This window comes from Eptesicus fuscus, chromosome 9, assembly GCF_027574615.1.
Source record: "Eptesicus fuscus isolate TK198812 chromosome 9, DD_ASM_mEF_20220401, whole genome shotgun sequence".
Taxonomy (NCBI): Eukaryota; Metazoa; Chordata; class Mammalia; order Chiroptera; family Vespertilionidae; genus Eptesicus; species Eptesicus fuscus.
Genome location: NC_072481.1, coordinates 50039455 through 50064964, shown reverse-complemented (window position 1 = coordinate 50064964; position 25510 = coordinate 50039455). Strand labels below are relative to the sequence as shown.

General features: G+C 37.5%; 1 protein-coding gene across 2 annotated transcripts in view; it reads left to right on the top strand.

The window, feature by feature from the left end:
• Positions 1-25510, top strand: part of ANKRD13C (ankyrin repeat domain 13C) — a 77533-nt gene that overhangs the window by 46125 nt on the left and 5898 nt on the right. Inside the window, exons 6-11 of one of the 2 annotated variants that reach the window (XM_054720967.1) lie at positions 998-1064; positions 5372-5516; positions 10593-10724; positions 14808-14969; positions 18168-18247; positions 19164-19262. In XM_054720967.1, the coding sequence (XP_054576942.1) occupies positions 998-1064; positions 5372-5516; positions 10593-10724; positions 14808-14969; positions 18168-18247; positions 19164-19262 (685 nt within the window). The remainder of the gene's footprint in view (positions 1-997; positions 1065-5371; positions 5517-10592; positions 10725-14807; positions 14970-18167; positions 18248-19163; positions 19263-25510) is intronic. The other variant, XM_054720968.1, reaches the window with a different exon arrangement.

Genomic DNA, 25510 nt, shown 5'->3' with positions numbered 1-25510 from the left:
TGCCCTCTAGCAGTCCGGGAGCCCTCAGGGAATATCCAACTGATGGGGAGCGGGCCTAAGCTGCAGTCTGGCCTCCCTCTGTGAGAGGTGACTGGCAGGCAATCGGGACGGCACAGGTGGCGAACGGCTGGCCCCGCCCCCCATTGCACCACTGCTGCCAGTGGCCGCCCTCTGTGGGAAGCGACCCGGGGATGGTGAGTGGCCGGCCCCGCCCCGAATCACCCCACCACTGCTGCCGCCACCCTCACTCCCACCCCATTGCCATCCCCTCCCTCTGCCCACTGGCATGCACCTTGGCTGGCCTGGAGACACCTGCTCACCAGTCCTGCCACCCCGCCCACCAGTCTTTCCGCCATTTGGTTGATTTGCATATTATGCTTTTTATTATATAGGATTTATTTATTTATTTTAAAATTTATTTTTATTGATTTCAGAGAGGAAGGGAGAGGGAGAAAGATAGAAATATCAGTGATGAAAGTGAATCATTGATTGGCTGCCTCCTGCACGCATCCCACTGGGGATTGAGCCTGCAACCCAGGCATGTTCCCTGACAGAGCGTCAAACTGTGACCTTATGGTTTATAGGTCATTGTTCAACCACTGAGCCACACCAGCTGGGCTATTTTCTACTATTTAATCACATTATATTTAAAGGATCAAATAGGATTCAGGTCCATCCAGTTACCCATTCAGGAGGGTTTAGTTACCAAAGGGCATAGTTTTCTCGTCTATAATAATATCCTACAATATGTAACCATGAGGAACATTTTATCAACTCTGCTACTGGTGGTGGGCAGGGGTGGTGGTGGGGAAAGTGGTGAACCAAACAGCAAATACAATTAAATAATAGATACTTGAATTTGCTCAAAATTGCTTTACATATTACTTTAAGTGGGAAAATACTATTTTAAAAGAAATTATTATAATTTTGATTAATTCCTAAAATGTTCACATTATTCTTCTAATTAATTTTTACCTCTTCTTTTTAAAAAATACAGTGCCTTTACTTTCCCGAATTCTGCCTTCCGATGCATGTAAAATATATAAACAAGGTATCAATATCAGGTAAGGTGATTTGATTTTTTTTCCTGAGTAATAGAAAATTGAGATTTAGAGGAAGCTTTCCCCCCGCCCCTGTAGTAATAGCTTACATTAGGATGTAGTATTTTATAACTTAAACATGCTGTAATAAAGTCACAACATTTTATCTCATTTGAGACATACTATATACAGATAACCAAAGGTATCAACTCTTGACTAAAACAAAGGTATTATTCTTATTCAACTACAGAATATCTAGAAGGCAAACAGTGAAGAACATGATGTAATACTAAGAAGATTTAAGATGGTCATCTCCTTGATCCTGGCTTTTTAAGGAATAAGGGACACATAAGTAGAAGACCTAACTCTTGTCCTTCTTTCCCTACTCTTATACCCTTCTGTTCCCAATGTACCCATCCATGAATCCATTCATCTGTTCAATCATTTATCTATTCTAGTGAACTCTTTAAGACTAAATTTAATATTCTTCTGTTTCCTTTTAAAACTTAAGATTGATGATTGGATCCTGTGGAAAACATTTATTTTACTCATTTCAGAATTTTACTTTTATCATTCCTTATATCTTTAGCTTTATATTAATGTAGGTATATTTGTAAATTAAGTATATGGAAGTTATATATAATGCTAGTGAATATGCCAACTTATGTATATACATGTATATTAGTATATTTATAAATTATATATACATATATATAATATTACATATATATCTTTATACATATCCAGAATATTAATTTGGATATGTAAGTGATTAGAACTGGAAATGTCTTAAAATATTATTTCATGTAAACTGTTTGTTTTATAGATGAGAAAGTGAAGTGATTTTTACAGGAGCACTTTGCAAATTAGTATCTGAGCCAGGACCTCCAACTTCCTGTCAGTTCCTACCATGTCACAAGGCAGAAATTTAAAAAAACCAACTGTATAAAATTCATTATGTAATATGTTGAATTCTAGTGGAAGAGATAACCTTTAGTTGGAAGTAAGTTCTAGGGTAATTATTTTCAAGCAGTAGAATTAGATTAAAGTAGAAGTTTCTGGATTTTTGTTTTTTTAAAAAATAACCTCTTCTGAAGTTTCTAATTATTAAAGTGCTCATGCACATTAAGTTCATGGTAATTATAGAAACCTTGGAAATTACAGAAGAATATACAAGAGAAACTAGGAAAGGATTTGATAATGATGTAGGTTTAATTCAGTAGCCCATTGTTAATAGTATATTATGGATTCATAAAAAATGATTCATCAATTTAAAAATGTTTAATATAGGCACTTGCCAAAGGTAGTAGATAATTTGGGAGAATAGTATTTTCTTCCATGTGCTATACTTAAAAAAAAGGTTAGTTTTAGATTTGTTTGATTTTTAGAAATAGCAAAAAAAAAAGGAGGCACTTTCTCTTTAAAAAAATTATATCACATTTACATATATGACTTTTGGCAGTAAATTTTATTATGAATATTATATAATAAATATAGATAATAAAACCACAAAATGGTTAAAATGGAGACATGAGAATAGGAGCCTGAGGGAGAATCATTGTTATAGAAATGTAGGATAAGAGGAAGCTACTTTAATGTAGTAAGACACTCAGACCTAGGGCTTACCAGCAGCTGAGGATGAAGGAGAAATGTGATAGGTTCTAAAGCTCTCATTTCTAAACAAAGTTTACCACATTAATGGAAAGGCTGGATTTTAGGAAGTTTGGCAAAGTTTTTTTGCATATATGACAAGAATTAGCTTCTAAAAAATATGTTAACATTAAATAAAAACTTTCAAATTTAAATTTCAAAAGACTTAGTTTTTTAAAACATCACTTCAAATGAAGCTGAATTTTAACTATATCAAAGAAATCTTTAAAGTTTACTCATACCTCATAACAGGCATCTTATCATGTAAAATATCTTCTTTTGTGTCAAGGAGAGATGAAATACTTTAGTAGAAATAGGAAAGTGTGAGCAGCTTTATTGTTGTGAATACTAAAACATTTTCACTTAATTTTAATAATTTGAGGTGATCTGTACCCACTGACTGAAATGATCATTGCAAACTTTGCCCCATTTCATGCTTTTCCTGTCTCGAGAGAAGGCTCTATTTCCTTTTTCAGTGCTATTTGGCATTTTTCAAGTTTTTATCTCAGAAAGTATTTTCTGTTTAAATCTTTGCATTTATATAAAGAATTTTTTGTTCTTCATGCCATTACATATCAAAAATTAATATTTAGGTTCATAGGCTTAAAGCAAAGGAGTAAATACATTAAAATATAAATTTTATCATGAGGCATGTGTGATATTTACTAGGCAATATAATATGTCAGGGATATTGCAGGAGATGTATTAGATAGTCTTATTTCAATTGCAAATTATAAAAGTACAGATGAAATAAAAATTGACTGTTACTGATCTTAGGTGTGACTACATCTAGGAGCTTAAATATCACCATGTAAATCTGTCTCTGCCTCTCTTTGTATCTCTTTTCTCACTATTTTTACCCTTACCCCTTGCAACTCACTACCACTCTCATCCAGGATGGGCAAGAATGGAATGGAGACAGAGACTGTTCTGGCCACCTACCCTTTTTAAAAAGTTTTTTTTTTTTTTTATGTAGGGGATAGAGTTTCCTGGTAGCTGAAGCTTAGAGTCCAAATAGGGCACTTACATAAATTGATCTGTCTCTTTTTGATACTATCAGTAGTCTACACCTTATAAAGGGGAGGGATAACCCTTCAACTAGCATTATTTTCTCTTATGCCATATGTACAAGCAACAACATGACATGTTTAGCAGTACAAGCACTAGTAGTGCAATAGCAGGCCACTGGCAGCAGACCAGAAGCCAGAATTCAGTTATAAAGCAGCAGACAGGGTTCATCCCTACAGGAGTTGGTGACTTGCTTTTTTTATTGCTTCTTGATTTCATTCTGAGGGAATATGTGTATTTTATATGGCTCAGAAAAGAGCTCCTTGCAATCAAACTTTTCCTGTTTGGTCTGGTTCATCCCTGTTCCCTGGTAAAATTATTAATAGGACCACTTTCACTTTTTTTAAAAAAAAGTTTTTTATTGATTTGAGAGCGAGAGGGAGAGAAACATTGATCTGCTGCCTCCTGCACACCCCATACTGGGGATTGAGCCCACAACCTGGGCATGTGCCCTGACCGGGAATCAGTCCAGTGACCTCGATGCAAGGATGACACCCAACCGAGTCACACCAGCCAGGGCTCACTTTTACTTTTAAAAATAACCCGAGTTATTCTTTTGATGCAGTGTGTGAGATGTTTCATTTCTCAGCCTTTTTGTGTAGGGAAACCAAGAATGCCCATTCACTTTGCCTTGTCCAGGGTGAAAACTGAAAAGCCTACAAAATAATGAATTCTTATAATTGCATTAGAACTCAGTAGCCAAGATGTTTCCTTGGGCATGATCACCATCATGTAACAAATGTGTCAACCCATTTCTTAGATTAAGGACTGTGTTTTGAGCAGCTAGTCAGAGAGGTCCTGATGTGATCTATAAAGTCTTCAAAGATTGAAGGACTTTAGGGTACTTGGGAACTTTTCCATTCCAGTATTCTCTCTAATTTCAGCAAGTAGTGATTTGTGAAATTTGAGACCAACTCATTGGGGTAGACTGTGTCAGGTCTTGGTTACCAAAGAGCACAATAAATACACTGAAGTGAATCTATGAGCTTTTGACATGGGAATGATCCATAAGATTTTCAAGCTGTGGAGATGTTGGAAAAGAGAATGCTAATTGAATCTGGGAAGTCAAACAGAAAGGCTAAAAGATTTTGGAATAAGTTAAGTGGGTTACCAAGTGGAAGGATGAAGCAAGTTTTGGTACCTGATAGTTAGGGATAAGGCATAGATGTAGAGCAAAATGCTAAGAATGTGGTACATCCATTGCTTTTACAACCCTCTTAATTGCTCTGCTGAGTCAGTAACATGGTCTTAAAGGAATCAGAATGTTAGGTCTGCTTTCTTTTTCTGTCCTGAAGTTGTTATTTTTATGAAGTTGTTACAGTAAGGGAAATGGTAGGGAACAAAGGCACAATATTTCAGCAATGGGGAAACAATCTTTATTAGAGTATATATTCAGAAAAATGAAATACAAGTAAAATGGAATATATTTAAATATTCTTTTGGTGTGTTTTTTTAAATAAGATATTTTAAATTTAGTTTTTTTCTCTCTAAATTTAACTTTGCAATATGGTATTAGCATCTTGGTTTGAGTTTAGAAGGAAAAAGTTTGGTTTAATTATGGACTGTTATTGAAATTTATTTGTCAGAATTTCTCATCTACATATCTTTCACAGGCTTGACACTACTCTCATAGACTTTACTGACATGAAGTGCCAACGAGGGGATTTAAGCTTCATTTTCAATGGGGATGCAGCACCCTCTGAATCTTTTGTAGTATTAGACAATGAACAAAAAGTTTATCAGCGAATACACCATGAGGTGAGCATTCTTCTAAATGGTTTTTAAAAAATGACTTTGTATGGAACCAAGTGTCAGCCTAATTGTTTCAGAGGGCTTGAGGTATAATTGGGATTGATCCTAAAGCTTTTATTTTCTTACTACTAGTTTTTTAGTTTTATTTTATTTTATATGTTATCATCTGGTTTTCATCTTGACCAAACCAGTGCGTCTGTTTGCTCATAATTCACCGATGATCTGCTAGTTATGTGAACTTCATTTTCTCTTAGTTCTCATTTGTTGAACCTGTGCTGCCCCTTTCACCATTTATTATCTTACAACCTTAGCTTCTTTTAAAATGTTACTGACCATCCCTATCTCTGTATCTGTACTTTGATTCTCTGTACTCTTATTTTTCCTCACTCTTTGTCTGCCTTTCTTTTATCATTTTCTTCTTAAAGTACAAAATTATCTTCCTTTCATCACATCAGAAATCCATGTTGTTATTGCCTACCCAACCAGCATTGAAAACTATATGCACCATTATCCTCATCCTTTATTCCATGAATTCCCCTTTCCCTGCTTTTAGAGATGCTGGAAAGACAAAGCTTTTCTAGTATCTCTGTCATTGATAGTACTACAAAATTTTCTTAGTCAACATTTTGTTTCGTCACTTTTTAAATTTTGTTGTTATTTTTCCCCACTTCATTTCCGCATATTGTCATTCACCACATCTTATAGTTCCTTCCTCAACATCTCTTAGATTAGAACTTCCTACTACCATATCTGTTGATGAGATCTTAGTTACCTTGTATGTGTACTATTGAAAAGTAGTGTCTTAACTGGCACTGAGCAATGAAGATTTAGATTGGAAGAGGAGAAGGTATTCCTTGTGGAGCACAGGGTGAGTAAAGTGAGGGAAGTGGGAATAAGAATGGTCTTTTGGGGAAACAGAAAAGAGATCTGAGTAGAGTAAAGTTTTCTCTTATGAGTATGTGAACATGGTTTATGGCAGGTCTTAAAAGCCAGAAAGATAACTTAGGATTTGCTGTAGTTAGTAACAGAGTCATAGATTCTTAAATTATTGATATGATCTACAAGTAATTTAAGTGAATTAATCTTATGTATTTCTTTCACTTTCCCTCCCTTCCTTTCTTAAACATTTATCAAGGACCTAGTAAATGCTAGACACTTCTAGGTGCTATGGATAGTGGATCTTTATTAATAGTGTATATCTATTACTATTATATATAGTATATTAAGCATTAATTGCTAGCATATTGGAACTATTATTTAAGTCCTTTAATTAAAAAGTATTTATCATTAAATTTTTAACCTATCAAAGTAAATACTTCTATTATCTTCATTTTACACATGAGAAAATTGAGGCTTACAGATATTAAATGACATCTTCAAGATCACATAGCTGATATGCAGAATGGATTGGAAAAGGAAGAGATTGGAGGCAGGGAAGTTATTGTTATACAGTTGAGAGGTGACGAGGTTCTTAACTAGGATGGTGTAGTGAATAATTAAGAAAGAAATTATGACTTACATTTCCAAGAATGAAATAATAGGACTTGCTAATAGATTGAGTGAATTAAGAATTGGAAAGATTTAAGGGTGAGTGTAGTGATTCTGTCTTGAGGAGTGGAATGACGCTTTCCACTGATAAAATTGGGTTATTTGGAAAAGGAAATACGTTTGGGGTTTTGGATAATGCTCATTTTGAGTCCATTTCTAAAACCAGCACACTTGTTTCAACTTTCTCTTTATTAGACTTCTCTGAAGTATTTGCTATTATTGATAACTCAGTTCTTAAAATTTTCATTTCCGTATGAATTGACCTTAGTCTGTTGTTCTTTTCTCTCCATCTTATTCTCCTTTCCCTGTTCCCTACTCACCTCTTTAATCTTGATTTGCCTCTGATGTGGTTCTCATTTTTATAAACTGGCAGAATAATCTCTTCTATTCTCACAAAGTATATATTGGATCCCAGATAAATCTTCTGAGTGGAGACCTATCTACTCAAATGGGATATTATGTATGTCTCTAAGATAACTTCAAAATTTAGTTTGTCTAAAGCTAAACTCATTATTTTCCCTCCAAACCTGCCTCCCCCCCCCCCCCCCAATTTTCCTTCTTTTGGTGAATGACATCATTTTTCTATTCATCCAGATAACTGGGAGTTATTTTTGACATATTTTCTTTCAACTGGACTATCACAAGTCTTATAAATGATTTCCTGGCCCCCTTCTGTTCTGCTTCTAAATTATCTCACATATTGGAGATAGATTGAACATTGAAAACAAATTATGAAACCTGCCTTCTTTAAAGACATTTTAAAGTTTCCTATTCCTAAAGAGTGAAATCCACATTCCTTAGCATGACATGGTTCCTTCTGTGACCCGGCTTTTCCAGCCTTTATATTACTTTGCTGTCTTAGATACAGTAGTACTTATCTCTTTGCAATTTTTTAGACATGCCAGGCTATTTAGCATTCATTTTATTGTTCACATTGTTTCCACTTCCTGGAATGTCCTTCTTCTTGCACCCTCATACCTAAGGGGCACTACTTAGTGTCACTTCCTCCCCTGCCAGGTGACCATTGTTTTCTTTATGCTTTCACTGAATATGGTATCAAAGACCCTCTTCTGCTATTTGTTTATGTGGCTTTCTTCCTTTGTGGGGTTAAGCTTCTCAAGGTTATGGGGTTCATTTAGTTGTAGTCTCTGGTACCTAATACAGCATCAGTACATTCTAGGCCAGAGTTTGGGAACCTTTCTGTAAAGGTACAGATAATACATATTTTAGATATTTAGATATATTTGCATGCCATATGGTCTCTGTCACAACTACTCAACTCTGCTGTGATTAGTATAAAAGCAGCCAGAGATATTATGTACATGAATGATTATAGGTATATTCCCATAAAACTTTATGAAAAATGTAGTGGATTGGATTTGGCCTGCTGGCCATAGTTTGCTGACCTTTCTTATAGATTCAGATATTTAATAAATAATTTGACCTATTGCATATTAAATGAGAATGGCATAGCTAACTAGGCAGAGGTAAGTGGAAATATGGTACTGAAAGGGAAACTAAAAATTAAGGCTAGTAGTATAAACATTAGCTGATATTATAGTATTGATGAAGTCACCAAAGGACTGGTATTTAAGGTATGTATATGTGTGTATTTTATGCCTAAAAATTACAGATAAGCTGGGTTTTGAACAATAATCCTTAAGAAGGAAATACTTGTTTATTCTAATGTGCATATATAAGTAATACCTGTTCAACAAATGTTTGTTGAATGGTTGTAACTAATAGGGCTTTTTTCTTTTTCTTTTTTTTTTTTTTAAATATATCTTATTGATTTTTTACAGAGAGGAAGGGAGAGGGATAGAGAGCTAGAAACATCAATCAGCTGCCTCCTGCGCACCTCCTACTGGGGATGTGCCCGTGACCAAGGTACATGCCCTTGACCGGAATTGAACCTGGGACCCTTCAATCCGCAGGCTGACGCTCTATCCACTGAGCCAAACCGGTTTCGGCACTAATAGGGCTTTTTTCAATGATGTGATGATCAGTCTATGATTTATAGAAGAGTTATGTTCTAAAAGTTTCTTTAAAAATAGGGTGTTTGAAACGCAAGGCAAATTTCTTCACAGTCTTATATGTACTGTTATTCTCAAGCTAATACACAGAATCCTAATTGATTGTAATATATTTGAAAGATAATGTCTGACAGTTCTGTATAACCTATGTCAGCCCAAAATTTTCTTTAGAAAATTGTGTTCTGAATTAGTTTGGGTTACCAGAAATACATTTGTACCTTAGTATTAATGTCAAGAGTTTCCATTCCTCACTTGTAAGGGTGAAGGAAATGGTACTATCCCAGTCCCAAGGTATTGCTGTTTTTTCTATAGACGACAGATTAAGAAGTGGACTATATCTGGGTGAAAGTTCAGTGGTGAAAAATAGAAAATGGGCCTCTTGATAATCTATCTATAATAATAAAAGTGTAATATGCTAATTAGACTGGACAGCCGAATGACCTTCTGGACGTCCTTCTGGATGACCTTCCAGACGAAGCTGGGGCTGTGAGGGCTGAGGCAAGCCGCCACGGCTGCAAGGGCCAAGCCCTTTGCACGAATTTCGTGCATCGGGCCTCTAGTATAGAAATAAGGAGGTGTGGGAAATCAAGCCTCCAGCCATTGTAAACTTCGTGCACAGTTCTTATTCTCCAGTGAGCTCTCTAGGTTCTGCCTTTCTCCTTTTTTTTTTCCTACTTAAGACTCTTTGGTCCTAAGTATCAGTGACTCTCTCTTGGCCTGTAAAGATAGAATCTCATCTTATACCTGCTCACTTACCCTTCTGTACCTGATTTCTTAATTTTCTGTTCCTGAAGCAAGCACAAAGCTTTCTTTTTTTTCTCATTTAAAAAATAATTATTGATCACGTATTATGTGCCAACACTGGAGAATATGCAGAGAATAAAACCTGAAGTAAGGCTACTTATCAAGTTTAGAAGTCATAGGTTGATATGAATGGATTTTTTTTCCCCCCCAAGAAATACAGAGCAGGTCCCTTCTGGACTGCTTTTCTTTCTTCCTTCCCTCCCTTCTGACCCCCCCACCCCTTTTTTTTCCTTACACTTAAGAACTATTGAGAAAGAGAGGCTCAAATGATAGCGGTGGGTCTTTAGATTAAAAAGAACTAAAGTAAGATTCATCTATGTTGAAAGAAAATGAAACCTTCATATGGACATTTTGTCTCACACCTGTCAACTTAATTCTTTAAGTAATCTTTTAAAATTGCCCTACATACTGTATGTTTCTGTAATGGGTAACCTAGTATTGTTTCAACTACATTATCTATAACAGTGTAAGAGTACTGTATTTCATGTATCCTGTGTTTATAGATTCATAAGTCATAATTCTAACTTACTTAGATATATGTAGTTTAAAATTCTGTAATTGTTTTAGAATAAGTAGCATTTCACATTTTTTAGAATTTGTTTCCTTTTTAGAAATTCATAACATTTTATTTTCATATGTCATGCTAATAACTTTTGAAAACCTAGGTTCTAATATTTAACTTTTACCCCCACCCCAGGAATCAGAGATGGAAACAGAAGAGGAGGTTGACATTTTAATGAGTAGTGATATTTACTCTGCAACTCTATCAACCAAATCAATTTCTTTCACACGTGCCCAAACAGGATGGCTTTTTCGGGAAGATAAAACAGTATGTACAAATCTAGATTTTTCAACTTTAAAGATGTTTAGTATTTAATGTGGCCAAAATGAGGTGATGGAAATGCAAGAAGAAGTAGCTTACTGAATTGTCTTCAAATAGTTTATTCTCTCCACTTTGCGACCACATAGGGAATTATAATGGTTGGTTACAGAATTGGAACATATTCTTAGAGAAGCCATGAGAGAAAGTTTAGCCCATTGAATTCCATGCTGGGAAAGATTCTTTTTGTCAGCTGTCTTGTCCTCACATGGTTCCATTATATTTCTAATGCTTTATTCCTTAGGAAGACCACAAAGAGGGATACACTTTTGAATTCATTTCCCTGGATATTTTTTCTTTCTACTCTTAGACTTCTAAACTATTTACTTATCTAATATTCTTTTCTCAGTATTCCATATATATGACTAAAATGAAGTATGCTTACATTTTTATAATACTGTCATTAAATTAAATTTCACTGAAGGTTTCTCTTTAGTGAATTGTAAATTTTCCCGTAATTACCATTTCATCTGTCAAGAAGAGGTTATGTAAGAATGCTCAAGCCCTAGCCGGGTAGCTCAGTTGGTTAGAGTATCATCCTGATGCAACAAGGTTGCAGGTTTGATCCCCGGTCCAAGCATATACCAGAAGGAACCGGTGAATGCAGAAGTTAGTGGAACAACAATTGATGTTTCTTTCTCTCCCCCTCCCCCTTCCTTTCATTCTCTAAAGCAATCAATAAAGAAAAAGTTTTTTAAAAGATGTTTGAAATATTCTCATACTTTATTTATTTTTATTTCAGGAAGGGAGAGGGAGCGAGAGAGAGAAACATCAATGATGAGAGAGAATCATTGATTGGCTGCCTCCTGCATGCCCCCCACTGGGGGTCAAGCCCACAACCCTGGCATGTGGCCTTGACCATAATTGAACCCGGGACCCTTCGATCCGCAGGCCAACACCCTATCTACTGAGCCAAACCAGCTAGGGCTCTCAGATATTTTTTAAATTAAACACATGAAGAAGCACTTCATAAAATTTTAAAGTCAAGAATAAGTAATCAGCCCTAACTGGTTTGGCTCAGTGGATAGAGCATCCACCTGCGGACTGAAAGGTCCCAGGTTCGATTCTAGTCAAGGGCATGTACCTTGGTTGTGGGCACATCCCCAGATCCCCAGTAAGAGGTGTGCAGGAGGCAGCTGATCGATGTTTCTCTCTCATCGATGTTTCTAACTGTATCTCTTTCCCTTCCTCCCTGTAAAAAATCAATAAAATAATTTAAAAAAAAGAAAAAAGAATAAGTAATCAGATCAGCTAAGGGCCATACTTACTGCTTTTAAAAATTATTTTCATCTTATATTACACTAGAGGCCCGATGCACGAAATTCATGCAAGAGTAGGCCTTCCTTCCCCAGCTGCCAGCACCGGCCTCCCTCTGGCACCTGGGACCCAGTTTTCCCTCCAGCACCCGAGATCTGGGTGCCAGAGGGAAGCCAGTGCCGGCAGCTGGGGGAAGGAAGGCCTACTCTTGCACGAATTTCGTGCCTTGGGCCTCTAGTAGATGTATAAGTAGATATTTAGAGAGAGAGAAAGCGGGGAGGTAGGGAGAGACTGATTTATTTTAAGGAATTGGCTCATGTGAATGTAGGAACTGGCAAGTCTGAAATCTGTAGAGCAGTGCAGCAGGCTGGAAATTCAGGAAACAATTGGTATGGTCTTGATTCTGAAATCTGCAGGCTGGAATCTCAGGCAGGGTTTCTATGTTGTAGTCTTGAGACAGAATTGCTTTTCCTTTGGGAAATAGGCTTTGCTCTTAAGGCCTGCAATTGATTGGATGAGGCCTACCTACATTATGGAGGGTAATTTGCTATATTCCAAGTCTACTGATTTAAGTGTTAATCACTTCTAAAAAATACCTTCACTGAAACATCTAGACTGGTATTTGATCAAAAGATTGAGCACCATAGTCTTGCCAAATTGGTGTAAAATTAACCACCACACAACCTTACATACAAAGTTAAATGTACCCCTTGGCTACTACTCACAATCCCAGAGCACCTTGCAGAAGGTTATCCATTTATATATCCTTCAGACCTTTTTATATGCTTTCCATAAATATGTATTTACAGTAATCTGTAGCTTTAGTTGTTGATACTTATTTTTCATAAAGTGTTATACCTATTTTTTGCAACTTTTTTTTTCTCTTTAGTATGTCTTAGGTGCTTTTTCTTATTAGTAGTGCTGCTTCATTCTTTTTAACAAATGCATAGTATTTCATAATCCTATGTAGTTTATTTACCCAGGCTCTTTTTTTTTTGGACATTTAAATGAGTGGACACACATTTTGTCCAGTTTTCTGCCATTATGAATGATGTTGCATTCTTTTACATTCCTTTGCAGTGTCTGTTAAAGATAGCAAGAAATAAAATGGCTGAATTATAGAGACTATTCACTTAAAATTTTTACTGTTCTGATGGTTTACTTTTAATAAATACTTTTTATTATGAGATTTCAAAAACTGATAATTATCACCTGAGTATCTCACAACCACAGAAAAAAATCCTCACTGTAGATATAGGCTCATCAGCTTTCCTCTCTAAGCTTATTTGGCAACAAATAGCATATAGGATTCCCAGTTGTGAGCTCCTATACTGCAATCCATTTGTTGGCTTAAGTCTTATTTCTTTGTACTCTGTTCTTCTGGACAGCATTAGAAGGATCACTTCAAGAGAAGATAAAAATTGAAGCTGCTATTCATCTAGTGCTACTGCTAAGCAGCTCAAAGCTCTTGAACAGCGTCTAGGTGATCTTCTTAAATCTTTGACAGGTAAGGAGGGAGTCAGTAATGCTTATAGTTCCCATTTTGTAGGTAGAAACAAGTGCAGAATGCTTTGCTTTCGGTGACTGGTAAAAGAGCCACCAAAAGCAAGGTGGACATGGAAACAACTCTAAACACATAGTTTTGGAATGCCAGAAAACAGTAGTAAGAAGGAGACCAAGTGATTTGCATGCAGGTGGAACTAGGAAGCTTGCTTTCCATCATGTTTTTTGAAGTAAAACATTTGAAACTCTGACCTCCTCTTGGGTCTGAGTTAAAAGGGTAATGTGTGATGTTGAAGGAAATAACAACTCTCTTCTTGATGTCCCTTATACCTCTTGTTTACCATTTCTAATGTAAACAGTTGTATTGGTGAGCTGGACTGCTCTGTTGCTCTCTCTTTGTTGAAAATAGTAAGCAAATGTAACTTGAGGTTTGATCCTGTTAGAGAATAGAGTATTGGAACAGGTAATTAATTCTAGTTGTCCTAGAGATTTCTATGTGACTTAGACTATTTCTTTTTATTCCACTTTCTTTTCTATCTATAAAATGGGAACAGTAATTATCCCTGACCCCTCCTTGATACTTATGATGTTTGACTTTAACTAAATAAAGTTTTCAGATAGCTTTGTGCTACTTGGGAGTAGATTCTAAAGGAATACTATGTGGTATTTTTATTTAAATTTAACTCATTTTCAGATTAACTGCCATACATAGGCGTGTTTTAAATTTTTCTTTACAAATTTGAAATGTGTAATCCTATATAATAAAAGGCTAATATGCAAATCCACTGAACGGTGGAATGACCGGTCGCCATGATGCTTACTGACCACCAGGGGGCAGACGCTCAACGCAGGAGCTGCCCCCTGGTGGTCAGTGCGCTCAGCTAGAAGCTGGGCTCATGGCTGGCCTGGCAAGCACAGCAGCAGTGGCAGGAGCCTCTGACCCCTCCACAGCAGCGCTAAGGATATCCTAAGCTGTCAATCGGACATCCCCCGGGAGCTCCTGGACTGCGAGAGGGCTCAGGCTGGTCTGAGGGGAACCCCTTCCCCACCCCCCAAGTGCACAAATCTCGTGCACCGGGCTTCTATTTTAATATATTTTTTAGCTTAATAGAATGTATAAGATAATTCAATAATTTCAAGTACCAAAGGACTATTTATGTATGCCTTAATGTTACATATTTATGGAAAAACATGTATAAGTATGTTACTTTGAAAGTTTCTTGTTGCAAACGTAATCTTTTTATTATGTTGAAATATTTGATTTTGTTTTAGGAAAGAGTAGGAAACTTTTTGGCAGACTTTTACTTGGTGAATGGACTTGTTTTAGAATCAAGAAAAAGAAGAGAACATCTCAGTGAAGAAGATATTCTTCGAAATAAGGCCATTATGGAGAGTCTCAGTAAAGGTGGAAACATAATGGAACAAAATTTTGAGGTATAATTTTCACTTCTAATTTATAATTTTCTAAGGAGAGAGGGGATAGACTTTATTCCTGGCATTTAGTGAGTTTATATAAGTACACTCGTGGGTTTTGTTTACTATATACAATACAGCTTTTGGGTTTTTTTATATTGCCTTTAGTGATATTTTTGTGTGTGTGAGTCTGTTCTTGGTCTCTGAGACTTCACTAACAAATAGATTAAATCATTTTATAAGCATGAAACCCAGTATTAATTTTTAATCCATGTTCCTTTGCATATATTCTTTTTCCTATTTCATTAATTGAAATCATCGACTGCTTTGAAGGCCGAAGTAAAGGTCCACTTACTTTATAAAATCATTTCTAGCCTATAACTTCCCATAGTATGCCAGGTTCCAACTAAGTCATGGTAATACTGTGTGTGTGTGTGTGTGTGTGTGCGTGTGTGTGTTCGCGTGCATGTGTACCAGGAAAGTATTTTAACATTCACAAAGTGCATGTATTGAGTGAATCAACCATGTAGTTCAATTAAATAAGTACAGGATGTAAAATGTTTGAGAATCCCCATTCAATGTTAAAATTGTGATTGTGCTAGTTTAGTGTGATCTATTTCCTTCCCACCAGATCCTCTCTCTACTCCTTAGGTTTCTTTTGGCTTTGGGATAGAGTTGAGCTTTACCAGACTTCATTTTTCAGAAGCCCACCTGGTATTTACTGATATCTTGATAAGTAGGAGATGCAGGACATGATATGCTCAGGAAATAGAAATAAATTGAGAGAGAAAATGCTGAGCTCAATTTTGGAACTGCTTCTCTCACCCATTGTTGACCAGACAAAAAGGCCATTTCTTTGGACTTATATTGTGATTTACATTTTATTTAGTTATTTTAAATAATTTTGTTGTGGTGTTTATTGCTACTTTTGTTTAACTTTGGCAGCAAACCATTTTGGGATGAATATATGGGGGGAAAAACTATGTAGAATAGTATTTTATGGACCATTTGCCGATTGTCTCTGATTGTCTGATTTATCTGTATTTAAAACTGCAGCATACAACTTAATTTTCTTTGTAATTTGATGTACTTGAATTGTTAAAGGGGTCTGCAGATGGCATTTTAATAAGTTATAGTTTTACACATTGAAATTAAGATATAGTTTAATTTCAGATGGCCACATAATAGAACAAAGTAATACGAATTAAGTTAAATAATCAAGGTTTTGACTTCTGAGCAGAAATAAAACACTTTCTATGTGAATCATAGCCCCTTGAACTTTACAGTTTTTGATGAATATTTAAATCAACTTGTCAATTTCTATGAAAGATAAAACAATTGCTGGGATTTTGATTAGTATGGTGTTGGACTTTTGATAGGGAAGAACTGATTAATTATATTTGAGAATCCTTTTGGAGTTCAGTTATAAATAGAAGAAATTTAAAGACAATATTAATTCTATTATATTCATCTATACATATAATTTGATTTGTTTGAATCTGGCATGGTGCAGGATGAAAGAACATCAAAACAGAATTGGTATTTAATTATAAAAATGATAAAAATAGCTCTTGTTTTTTTCCCCTCCCACACACAGAATTTACAAACACAGGGAAAGCAGCTTGGAATTGATACCAGTTTAATTATATTCCACAGTGGGCATTAAAGGAGAAAAGAAATACTTGTATGCGTTTCATAGATAGTTCTGGGAATACAGTTCTTTTAAACCGAAATAATAAGCTTTCAGGAAATGTACATATAAATTAACATGCACAGTTAAAAAATAGGTGGTCAAAAGAATAAAGGGAGGAACCTATCAAATTCAAGAGACAATTCCATTGTAATGGGGAATTGTATTTAAAATCTTAATAAAGTTTTAAAAAACATATATACCAGTATTGAAATTAATGGCCATTTGGTCACAACTGGTAATATAAAAATGAATTGAGTGTGAAAATCACTATGTGTTACGTCAACTTGCAAGTCACATAAACACAGGTTAGTTACTCAAATGTATGTACTTTAGTGATTATTATAACAAAACATTTTATTGGCGAATAACAAAGGATTCTCTAGTGGCCTAATCTGAATTAAGTGCCATAAATTTAAATTCAGCTTCTACAAGTTAAAAAGTGATTTCATATGCACCTCAGTGAGTTTTCTTTTTTATTTATGTTGGTTTAAAACATTGGAGTTTGTTTTTTTTCCACATTCACATAACTTTTATTATAACATATTGTTATAGTTGTCCTGTTGATAACAAAGATGAATAGAACATAGACTTGTCCTCCAGGGCTCAGAGACTCCAGTGGAAGATGGTGTGAAGGGAATGCCCAGGGCGCCAAAATAACTTTGGCCTTGTTAAAAGTATTTTCATCTCTTTTAATTATTACAGTTATTTAATGAGATGAGTGTCATTGCTCCACTTTGTAGAAAGGAAAATGAGGTTTAAAGAAATTAATCTCTCTGAAGTCAACAGAGTTAGAAGTAGCAAAGATCAGTTCTTGGCTCTAAGTATATTGCTTCTCTATAGTGACCCAAATGCATATTTAACAGACATAGGAGTAAGTTTTAAAATCGGACATGACCTTTTATCAGTGTTGATCAAATAAGTGGTCTGTGTTTGACTTTCATACAATCTGAGCCCCAATCCCCTAATCTGAATTTATTATCCATAGAAGATTGCTCTTTTTTCTAGCTCCTGTACTATTCAATTTTTTTGTAAGCTCATTTGGTGTTTAATAATATATTTTGTATTTCTGATTAACTGTTCATATATGGATTTTTCTTTGAATTCTAAACTCCTTGAAGTCATGGTTAGTTTTTATACTTCATATTCACTTTTTAGCATAATGCCAAGAACATTTTAGATTATTAAAACATTGAATTGAATGGATTTTATTACTTTGGTAACTTCTCTTCTTATTTGAGATTTAGAAAAAAATTGATAGAGCTTAAATCACCATGGAACTATCTTGGAAGTAAACTCTTAAAGAATTATATTGAAGAGATTAAACAGTTTAGTAGTTTAAATAGCTTATTTTATTTAAAATAAGTAGCTTAAAATAGCTTTATTTTATATTTTTAAAAATGTCATTTTCCCCCTCCCTTCCTCTGTGTCTCCCTCTCTGTCTGTCTTTCACTCTGTGTGTTTGTCTTTTTCTCTCTCCCTGTCCCTCTGCCTCTTTCTTTCTTTCTTTCTTTCTTTTTTTTTGGCAGCCGGTTCGAAGACAGTCCCTTACCCCTCCTCCTCAGAACACTATTACATGGGAAGAATATATATCTGCTGAAAATGGAAAGTAAGTGTTTTTTCTTTCATTTTGTTTATTTTGGATTCTTTGGTTTTTAAACAGAATAATTTGTAAAAACAGAAATAATGACCAGAGATGGATGACCAATGTATAAGGAAGGCCATTCACTATTTCTCTACTTTTTGTTTTTTCAAGCTCCTCCATCTCTGATCATTATTTCTGTGTGTTAGCCTATTCCAGGCTATTTCTCACCATCCTTACATAAGAAATTTACTTAATATTTTATTACTAATACTTCCTGGAGTACCTAGCACATATTTTGTATTCAGCAAATATTTGTTGAGTAAAAAAATGATGTAAGACAACTATTTTGAATGAATCAATAAATAAGTTATTTTTCTGGCCGGCCATGTAAAGTATAATCCTTCACAGAAAATAGTATTTTTCTTTGGCAGAGAATTAAATATTGCCTACCCTCATTTTTAGGAAGAAGTTGCAATGATTATTATTTTTTGTATTGAAAGGTTTATTATACTTTTCTAACTTTTCCAAAATGTTTCCATTGTACAGTATTCTGTAGTGAATGTAGAATTCTTTATTCTTCACATCATTTCTTATTGATCATGCTGAGAACTGTAGACAATAACAGAGATTGAGTTGAATAAGTGATTTTAAAGATACACAAGTGATACAGTTTTTGTGTGGTTTGCTTTGTTCCTAAAAGTGCTTATTAAATTATATCAATGTGAGATTTGATCATTTTTCTGAACTTTTATACTTTGTTATCCTTGTCTTATTTCTTATACATGTCTCATTTTCTTTTATCAGAATTTTAATTTATTTCTATGCTCAGAGTAAGAAAATTTGAAATATTAGTAAGTGTCATTGGAAAAGGACAGATTCTTCTTAAGAAGATGATAAGACATGGAAAAAGTTTACTAATACATATATTTTTCTATTTTAGAGCTCCTCATCTTGGTAGAGAACTGGTGTGCAAAGAGAATAAGAAAACATTTAAAGCCACAATAGCCATGAGCCAGGAATTTCCCTTGGGAATTCAGTCGTAAGTTAGTTACTACCTATACAAAGAAGCTACTAAACCCTAAAGACTGTAATAATATTTGTATCTGAGTGGTTCATTTGAGGCCTTTGACATGCAAAAGTAAATAGTCATTGCTTTGATAGTGTGTGCACCCTTCTCTAAATTTTTTAGTTCACAAAATAGTAATATTTTTATTATTTTAATCAGATAAATGTTTGTATAGTTTTTTTATTATAAAAATAATACATAAATACATACATTTTTGTTTTGTATTTTTAAAAAATGTATTTTTATTAATTTCAGAGAGGGAGAGGGAGAATAGAAACATTAATGATGAGAGAGAATCATCGATTAGCTGCCTCCTGCACACCCCCTACTAGGGATTGAGCCCTCAACCCAGGCAAGTGCCCTTGACCGGAATCGAACCTGGGACCCTTCAGTCTACAGGTCGATGGTCTATCCACTAACTAAACTGGCTAGGGCAATACATACGTTTTATTTAATAATCTAACAGGATGGAGTTTATAGAATAAAAATGATAGTTTACTTTCATCTTAGTAATTGTTAATAGATGATAACTGCTATATTTTTATCTAGGATTGTCTATGTTTTTGCATTTTTATAAAAATGGCATAGTCTACATTTTGTTCTGTGAGTTCTTTTTTCATTTAAAAAGTGAATGTATCTTGCAATTCTTAGAGTAATTACTTTTTAGTGTCTCTTTCTCTTCTTGTTATTTTGCAGTATTGATTTATTGTCATTTGTTTTATCATTCCCCTGCTGATAAATATTTTGATTGTAGTTTGTCACTGTTATAAACAACTAGAAGCCTGATTCACAAAGATTCGTGTTAGAATGGGTTTTTCTTTCCCTGGCTGCCGTCACTGCCTTTCTACTCCGGCCCAGCCTCTTTCTGCTCACGCCCCGGAGCCGCCTCTTTCCGTTCCGGGAGCCGCCTCTTTCCACTCCAGCTCCGCCTTCCCACGCTGTCCAGAGGCCCTGAGAGACCGGAGGTGGGGCAGAATGCCTGCGTCATTGCCATGGCGACGACACAAGCATCCCGCCTGTCCCTGTCACTCGGCGCCTGTGTATGCAAATTAACCGCCATATTTGTTGGGTGAATTTGCATATCACTCCTGATTGGCTGGTGGCGTAGCAGAGGCATGGTCAGTTTACATGTTTGTCTATTATTAGGTAAGATACTGCAATAGACATCTCTCAAACTGTACTCAGCAGATGCTCATAAAAAAATTTAGAGTACTCTTTAAGGTGCTGGGTGGGATGTTGTCTGATTCATGAATCAATTAAAGACTATAGATCTTTTTAAAAAATTCAGTTAGCAGACTGAAGCCTTAGGCTATTTTCCTTTCATAATTCCTTCCCCTATCACTCTGGCCTAATACAGTAAAAGAAATCATCATAGAATAGAGCAAGACCTACATTTTTCTACAGTCTATATATGTCTCATACCCCCCAATAGCCTAACTTGAGAAAAGAAGATAGAATGTGCTATACAGCCCTCAAGCTATAGATCAGCGATGGAGATAAATAGAATATGGGAAGGGAGTTATTCATACATACATATCTGTATTATTATCATACTAGAAGCCCGGTGCATGAAAATTCATACACTGGATGGGGGCGTCCCTTAGCCCGGCCTGCCCCTCTCACAGTCCGGGAGCCCTCGGGCAGGAGGTGACCCGGCGATCAGGGGAAGGCGACGCCCCCATCACACCTCTGCAGCTGCCCCTGCTGGCAGCTTAAGCCTCGGCCGGCCCTGGTTACCTGAGCCTCGGGCGGCCCTGGGCGGCGGGGGCACTGAGGGGACTGGGGGACTCCGGAGGCAGGTGCGTGGAGCAGCTGGACCGGCCTGGAGGTGGGTCCGGCTGTGCCACATGCCTGCCGTCCCAGCGGGACTGAGGGGACTGGGCGCCGCCATTTTTGAGGGCATGGCAATCAATTAGCATTTTCCCTCCTTACTGGCTGTGGGTGCCGCCATCTTTGTGAGGGCGTGATGGCCAATTAGCATATTCCCTCTTTATTAGATAGGATATTGGACCCAGCTGTCTAAAAGATGCACCAATATTTTTAATTTAAAATTTATTATATTTTTTTACTTTTTTAAAATTTATTTATATTGTTTGAGAGTATTATAATTGTCCCCCATATCATCCCCACCCCTGCTTCACCCCCCTCAGCCTGGCTCCTGCCTTCACTGCACTATAGTTTGTGTCCATGGGCTATGCATATCTATCTATATAAAAAGCCAGCGATCATAATGCCGGAATGACTGGTACAACCGGTCACTATGACACCCACTATGGCCAGCAAACTGGCCCAAATGGGGTGGGGCTGGCCAGCCCACCTTTGATCCGGGTGGGAGAGTTTGATCAGGGGCAGGCTGCTGGCCAGACACCCCCCCCCGCCCTTCCCCCTGGCCAGCCCCACCCCTGATCTGCCTGCCCTACCATGATAGGCCTGCAGCCCCTCCCCCCGGCCGGCCCTGCCACTGATTGCACCCCCCACACCAATAGGGGGCCCAGGCCGCCAACCTCCTGCGGCCCCTCTCCCCAGCCGCCCCGCCCCTAATCACACTCCACCCCAATAGGGGGCAGGGCCGGCTGACCAACATCCCACAGTTCTCCCCCCCGCCGGCCCCAACCCCTATGGGCCCCCATCACCCTAATCAGCCTGCAGCCCCTCTCCCAGCTGGCCCCGCCCCTGATTGCCACCCCCACCCCAATAGGGGATGGGGCCATCTGGCCAACCTCCTACAGCTCTGCCCCCCCACACAGCCCCACCCCAGATCAGCCCCCCACCTCAATCAGGGACAGGGCTGGCCAGCCAACCACCCGTGGCCCCTCCCCCAGGCTGCTGGCCCCCGATCAGCATCACCCACCCACGGGGACCACAGGGAGGGACCAACTGGCCCACTGCCCACAGCCCCTTCCCTCAATCAGCCCCCCAACCCCAATTGGGTGTGGGGCCCACTGGCCAATCACCTGTGGCCCCTCCCCTCAGCTGGCCCAGCCCTGATTGGGCCCCGGTCAGGACTGGCCGGCCAGCCAGCTTCCCACCATCTCCTCCTCTCGACCAGCCCAGTCCCAGTCTGCCCCAATTGGGGCCAGACTGGCCGGACCCCACTTGTGCACAAATTTGTGCACTGGGCCTCTAGTATATATGTAAAAGCCTAAGCGACCGTCCGACCGTTTGACCATCTGACCGGTAGCTATGACGCACAATGACCACCAGGGGGCAGACGCTCAGTGCAGGAGCTGCTGAGCTGCAGTGACTTGGCAGCTGCAGTTCTCGGGTGACACATCTGGAACCAGAGAGGAGGGAACCTGATTTCAGGGTGTGTCACCTGAGAACCACCCTCTCACAATCCGGAACCACTGGGAGGATGTCGGAGAGCCAGTTTTGGCCTGATCCCCATAGGCCAGGCTGAGGGACCCCACCTGCTGGAGGGACCCCGCTCACTCCGCAGATGCCCTTCAAGGTGTGCTACCGCCCCAGCTGCGGCCAGCCGGGGAGGGACCACGGGAGGTTGGCTCCAGAGCATGTGTGGCCCATCTAGCCCAATCCTGTCCACTCCTGCCTCACTGGCCACCTTCTAATTAATTTCATTTCAATGTGCACGAATCTGTGCACCGGATCACTAGTATTCATATAAGTTACTTAGTTAATCTCTTTCTGCTACCCCTTACCCCTACCCTCTGAGGTCTCTCAGTCTGATGCACGCTTTCATGTCTCTGGACCTTTTTTGTTTGTCAGTTTATTTTGTTCATTAGATTCCACATATGAGTGAGATCATGTGATACTTGTCTTTCTCTGACCGACTTATTTTGTTTAGCATAATAATCTCCAGGTCCATATTTGCTGTCTCAAAGGATAAGAGATCCTTTTTTTATAGCTGGGTAGTGTTCTATTGTATAAATGTACCACAGCTTTTCTATCCACTCATCTATTGATGGGCACTTGAGCTGTTTCCAGATCTTAGCTATTGTAAATAAATAACGCTGTTAAGAACACAGGGGTGCAAATACTCTTTCTGATGTTTTCTGATTCTTAGGATATATTCCCAGAAGTGGGATTGCTGGGTTCAACAGCAATTCCACTTTTATTTTTCAAGGAAATGCCATACGGTTTCCATAGTGGGCACACCATTCTGCATTCAAACTAAAAAGCTTCTGCACAGCAAAATAAACTATCCTCAAAATGCAAATGGAACTCACTGTATGGGAGAACATACTCCCCAATGATATATCAGAAAAGGGGTTAATTTCCAAAACATAAACTATACATACAACTCAACAAAAGGAAGATAAACAATCCAATTAAAAAATGGGCAAAGGACCTAGAGATGGCCAAGAGACATATGAAAATATGCTCAAAGTCACTGATCATCAGAGAGATGCAAATAAAAATATGTATCAGTTTTATATTCTAATTAAGAAGAAAAATGTGGTTAATTATAGGATATTATCAGCTTTAGGAGTTATCCCAATTTCAGAGATGTTAATATGTGAAAAAATGGGTATATTAGAACTTATAAATGTGGCATTTGTAACAATGTCCTCTGAAAAAAACGTTGAAAAGGAACATAACATATAAAAGCCAGACAAATAATCCATTCTAGAATAAAACATAGGTCAAAGAAAGAAAATTTTTTGTAAATGCTATAGAAAACCATTAAAACAATGAAATGAATAACCTAGATCACTTTAGATGAGATGTCAATAGAATGAAATCAAAAGAATATTGTAATGCTAATGAAATAAATTAAGCACTAAATATCACTATTGCAAAGCAGATACTTTAGAAACAATAATGAACAGAATAGATGTGGCAAAAAAATTTAATTTTGTTAGCTCATAGTGAATGCAGTAAAAGAATAGGTTAAAGTAATTAGAGAAGTAATATTTATGGGAGACAGAGATGGGTCAACACAAGTATTCTTAGTGTTCCACTGATATAGAGACCTTCCAAAATGTAACCAAAATACCATCCTATCTAATAAAAGGGTAATATGCAAATTAACCATCACTCCATCACAAAGATGGTGGTGCCCATAGCCACAAGATGGCAGGGCCCAGTCCTCTCAGCCTTGCTGGAGTCCCCAGTCCCAGGGGGGTGGCCGTTGAGAGCGGGCAGCGTGAGCGGCCTGGCGGAACGCTTGCTTCATCACCGTGGAAAACTAGATCTGTAGTATAACATTAGGGTCCAAGGAAATTTGATAAAAGAATGATTATTAGATTAGTAACAATAATTATCCTGATGAAACTGTTTGACTTGGACTTTAATAAAGAAGTTTAATGGCCCTAGCTGGTGTGGCTCGGTTGGTTGAGCATCTGGTGCACCAAAATGTTGCCAGTTCGATTCTTGGTCAGGGGACATACCCGGGTTGTGGGCTCGATCCCCAGTATGGGTCGTGCAGGAAGCAGCCATTCGATGGTCTCTTTTATGTTGATGTTTCTGTCTCTTCCTCTCCTTCCCCTCTCTCTGAAGTCTAATGGCATTCAGGCAGAAAGAGGCTAAAATACAGGCTGGCCTTACATTTTTTCACATCTTAGCATTTCTGAAGCAAAGGAAGTGTGATCTGATAATATATCTAGCTAAGATGTCATTTAAATATAAAGGCAATTTAAAAAGACAGAAGAATTCAAGAAATATAGCAGCCATGGGCCCTTTTTGAAAGAAAAATAAAACTACTTGAAAATAAAAGCCATAAATCTTAGAGGAAAGGTGGGGAAGGGTGGGTGGGTGGCAGAGATCAACCAAAGAATTTGTATGCATATATGCATAACCAGTGGACATAGACAGTAGGGTGCTGAAGGCCTGGGGTGGGGGGCAGGAGTGGGCTAGAAGGGGTCAATGGGGGAAAAAAGGGACATATGTAATACTTTCAACAATAAAGATTCAATTAAAAAGTAAAATCCATCAAACCAAAAACATGAAAGGAAGAAGCTTCAGTATAATGACTAGTGCAATACTGAATGCTAAGAGACATTATGAAATTGTAGTTCAGAGGGGAAGAATTATAAACTGAAATGCTATGCCAGCCAAATTTCCTTTAAGTATGCAAAAAATAACACTAATTTATCAAATTTGCAAGAAATGAAGGGATACTAAGCACATACTAGTAAAAACACTTCACACACAAAAAATTAGCAGTGGGATTTAAACACCTAAGTAGTGAAGCGATTTAAAGAATTCAGGAATGTATAAACTTCAGGAAGAAGAAGCCTTGAATCCATTTATGTATGGAC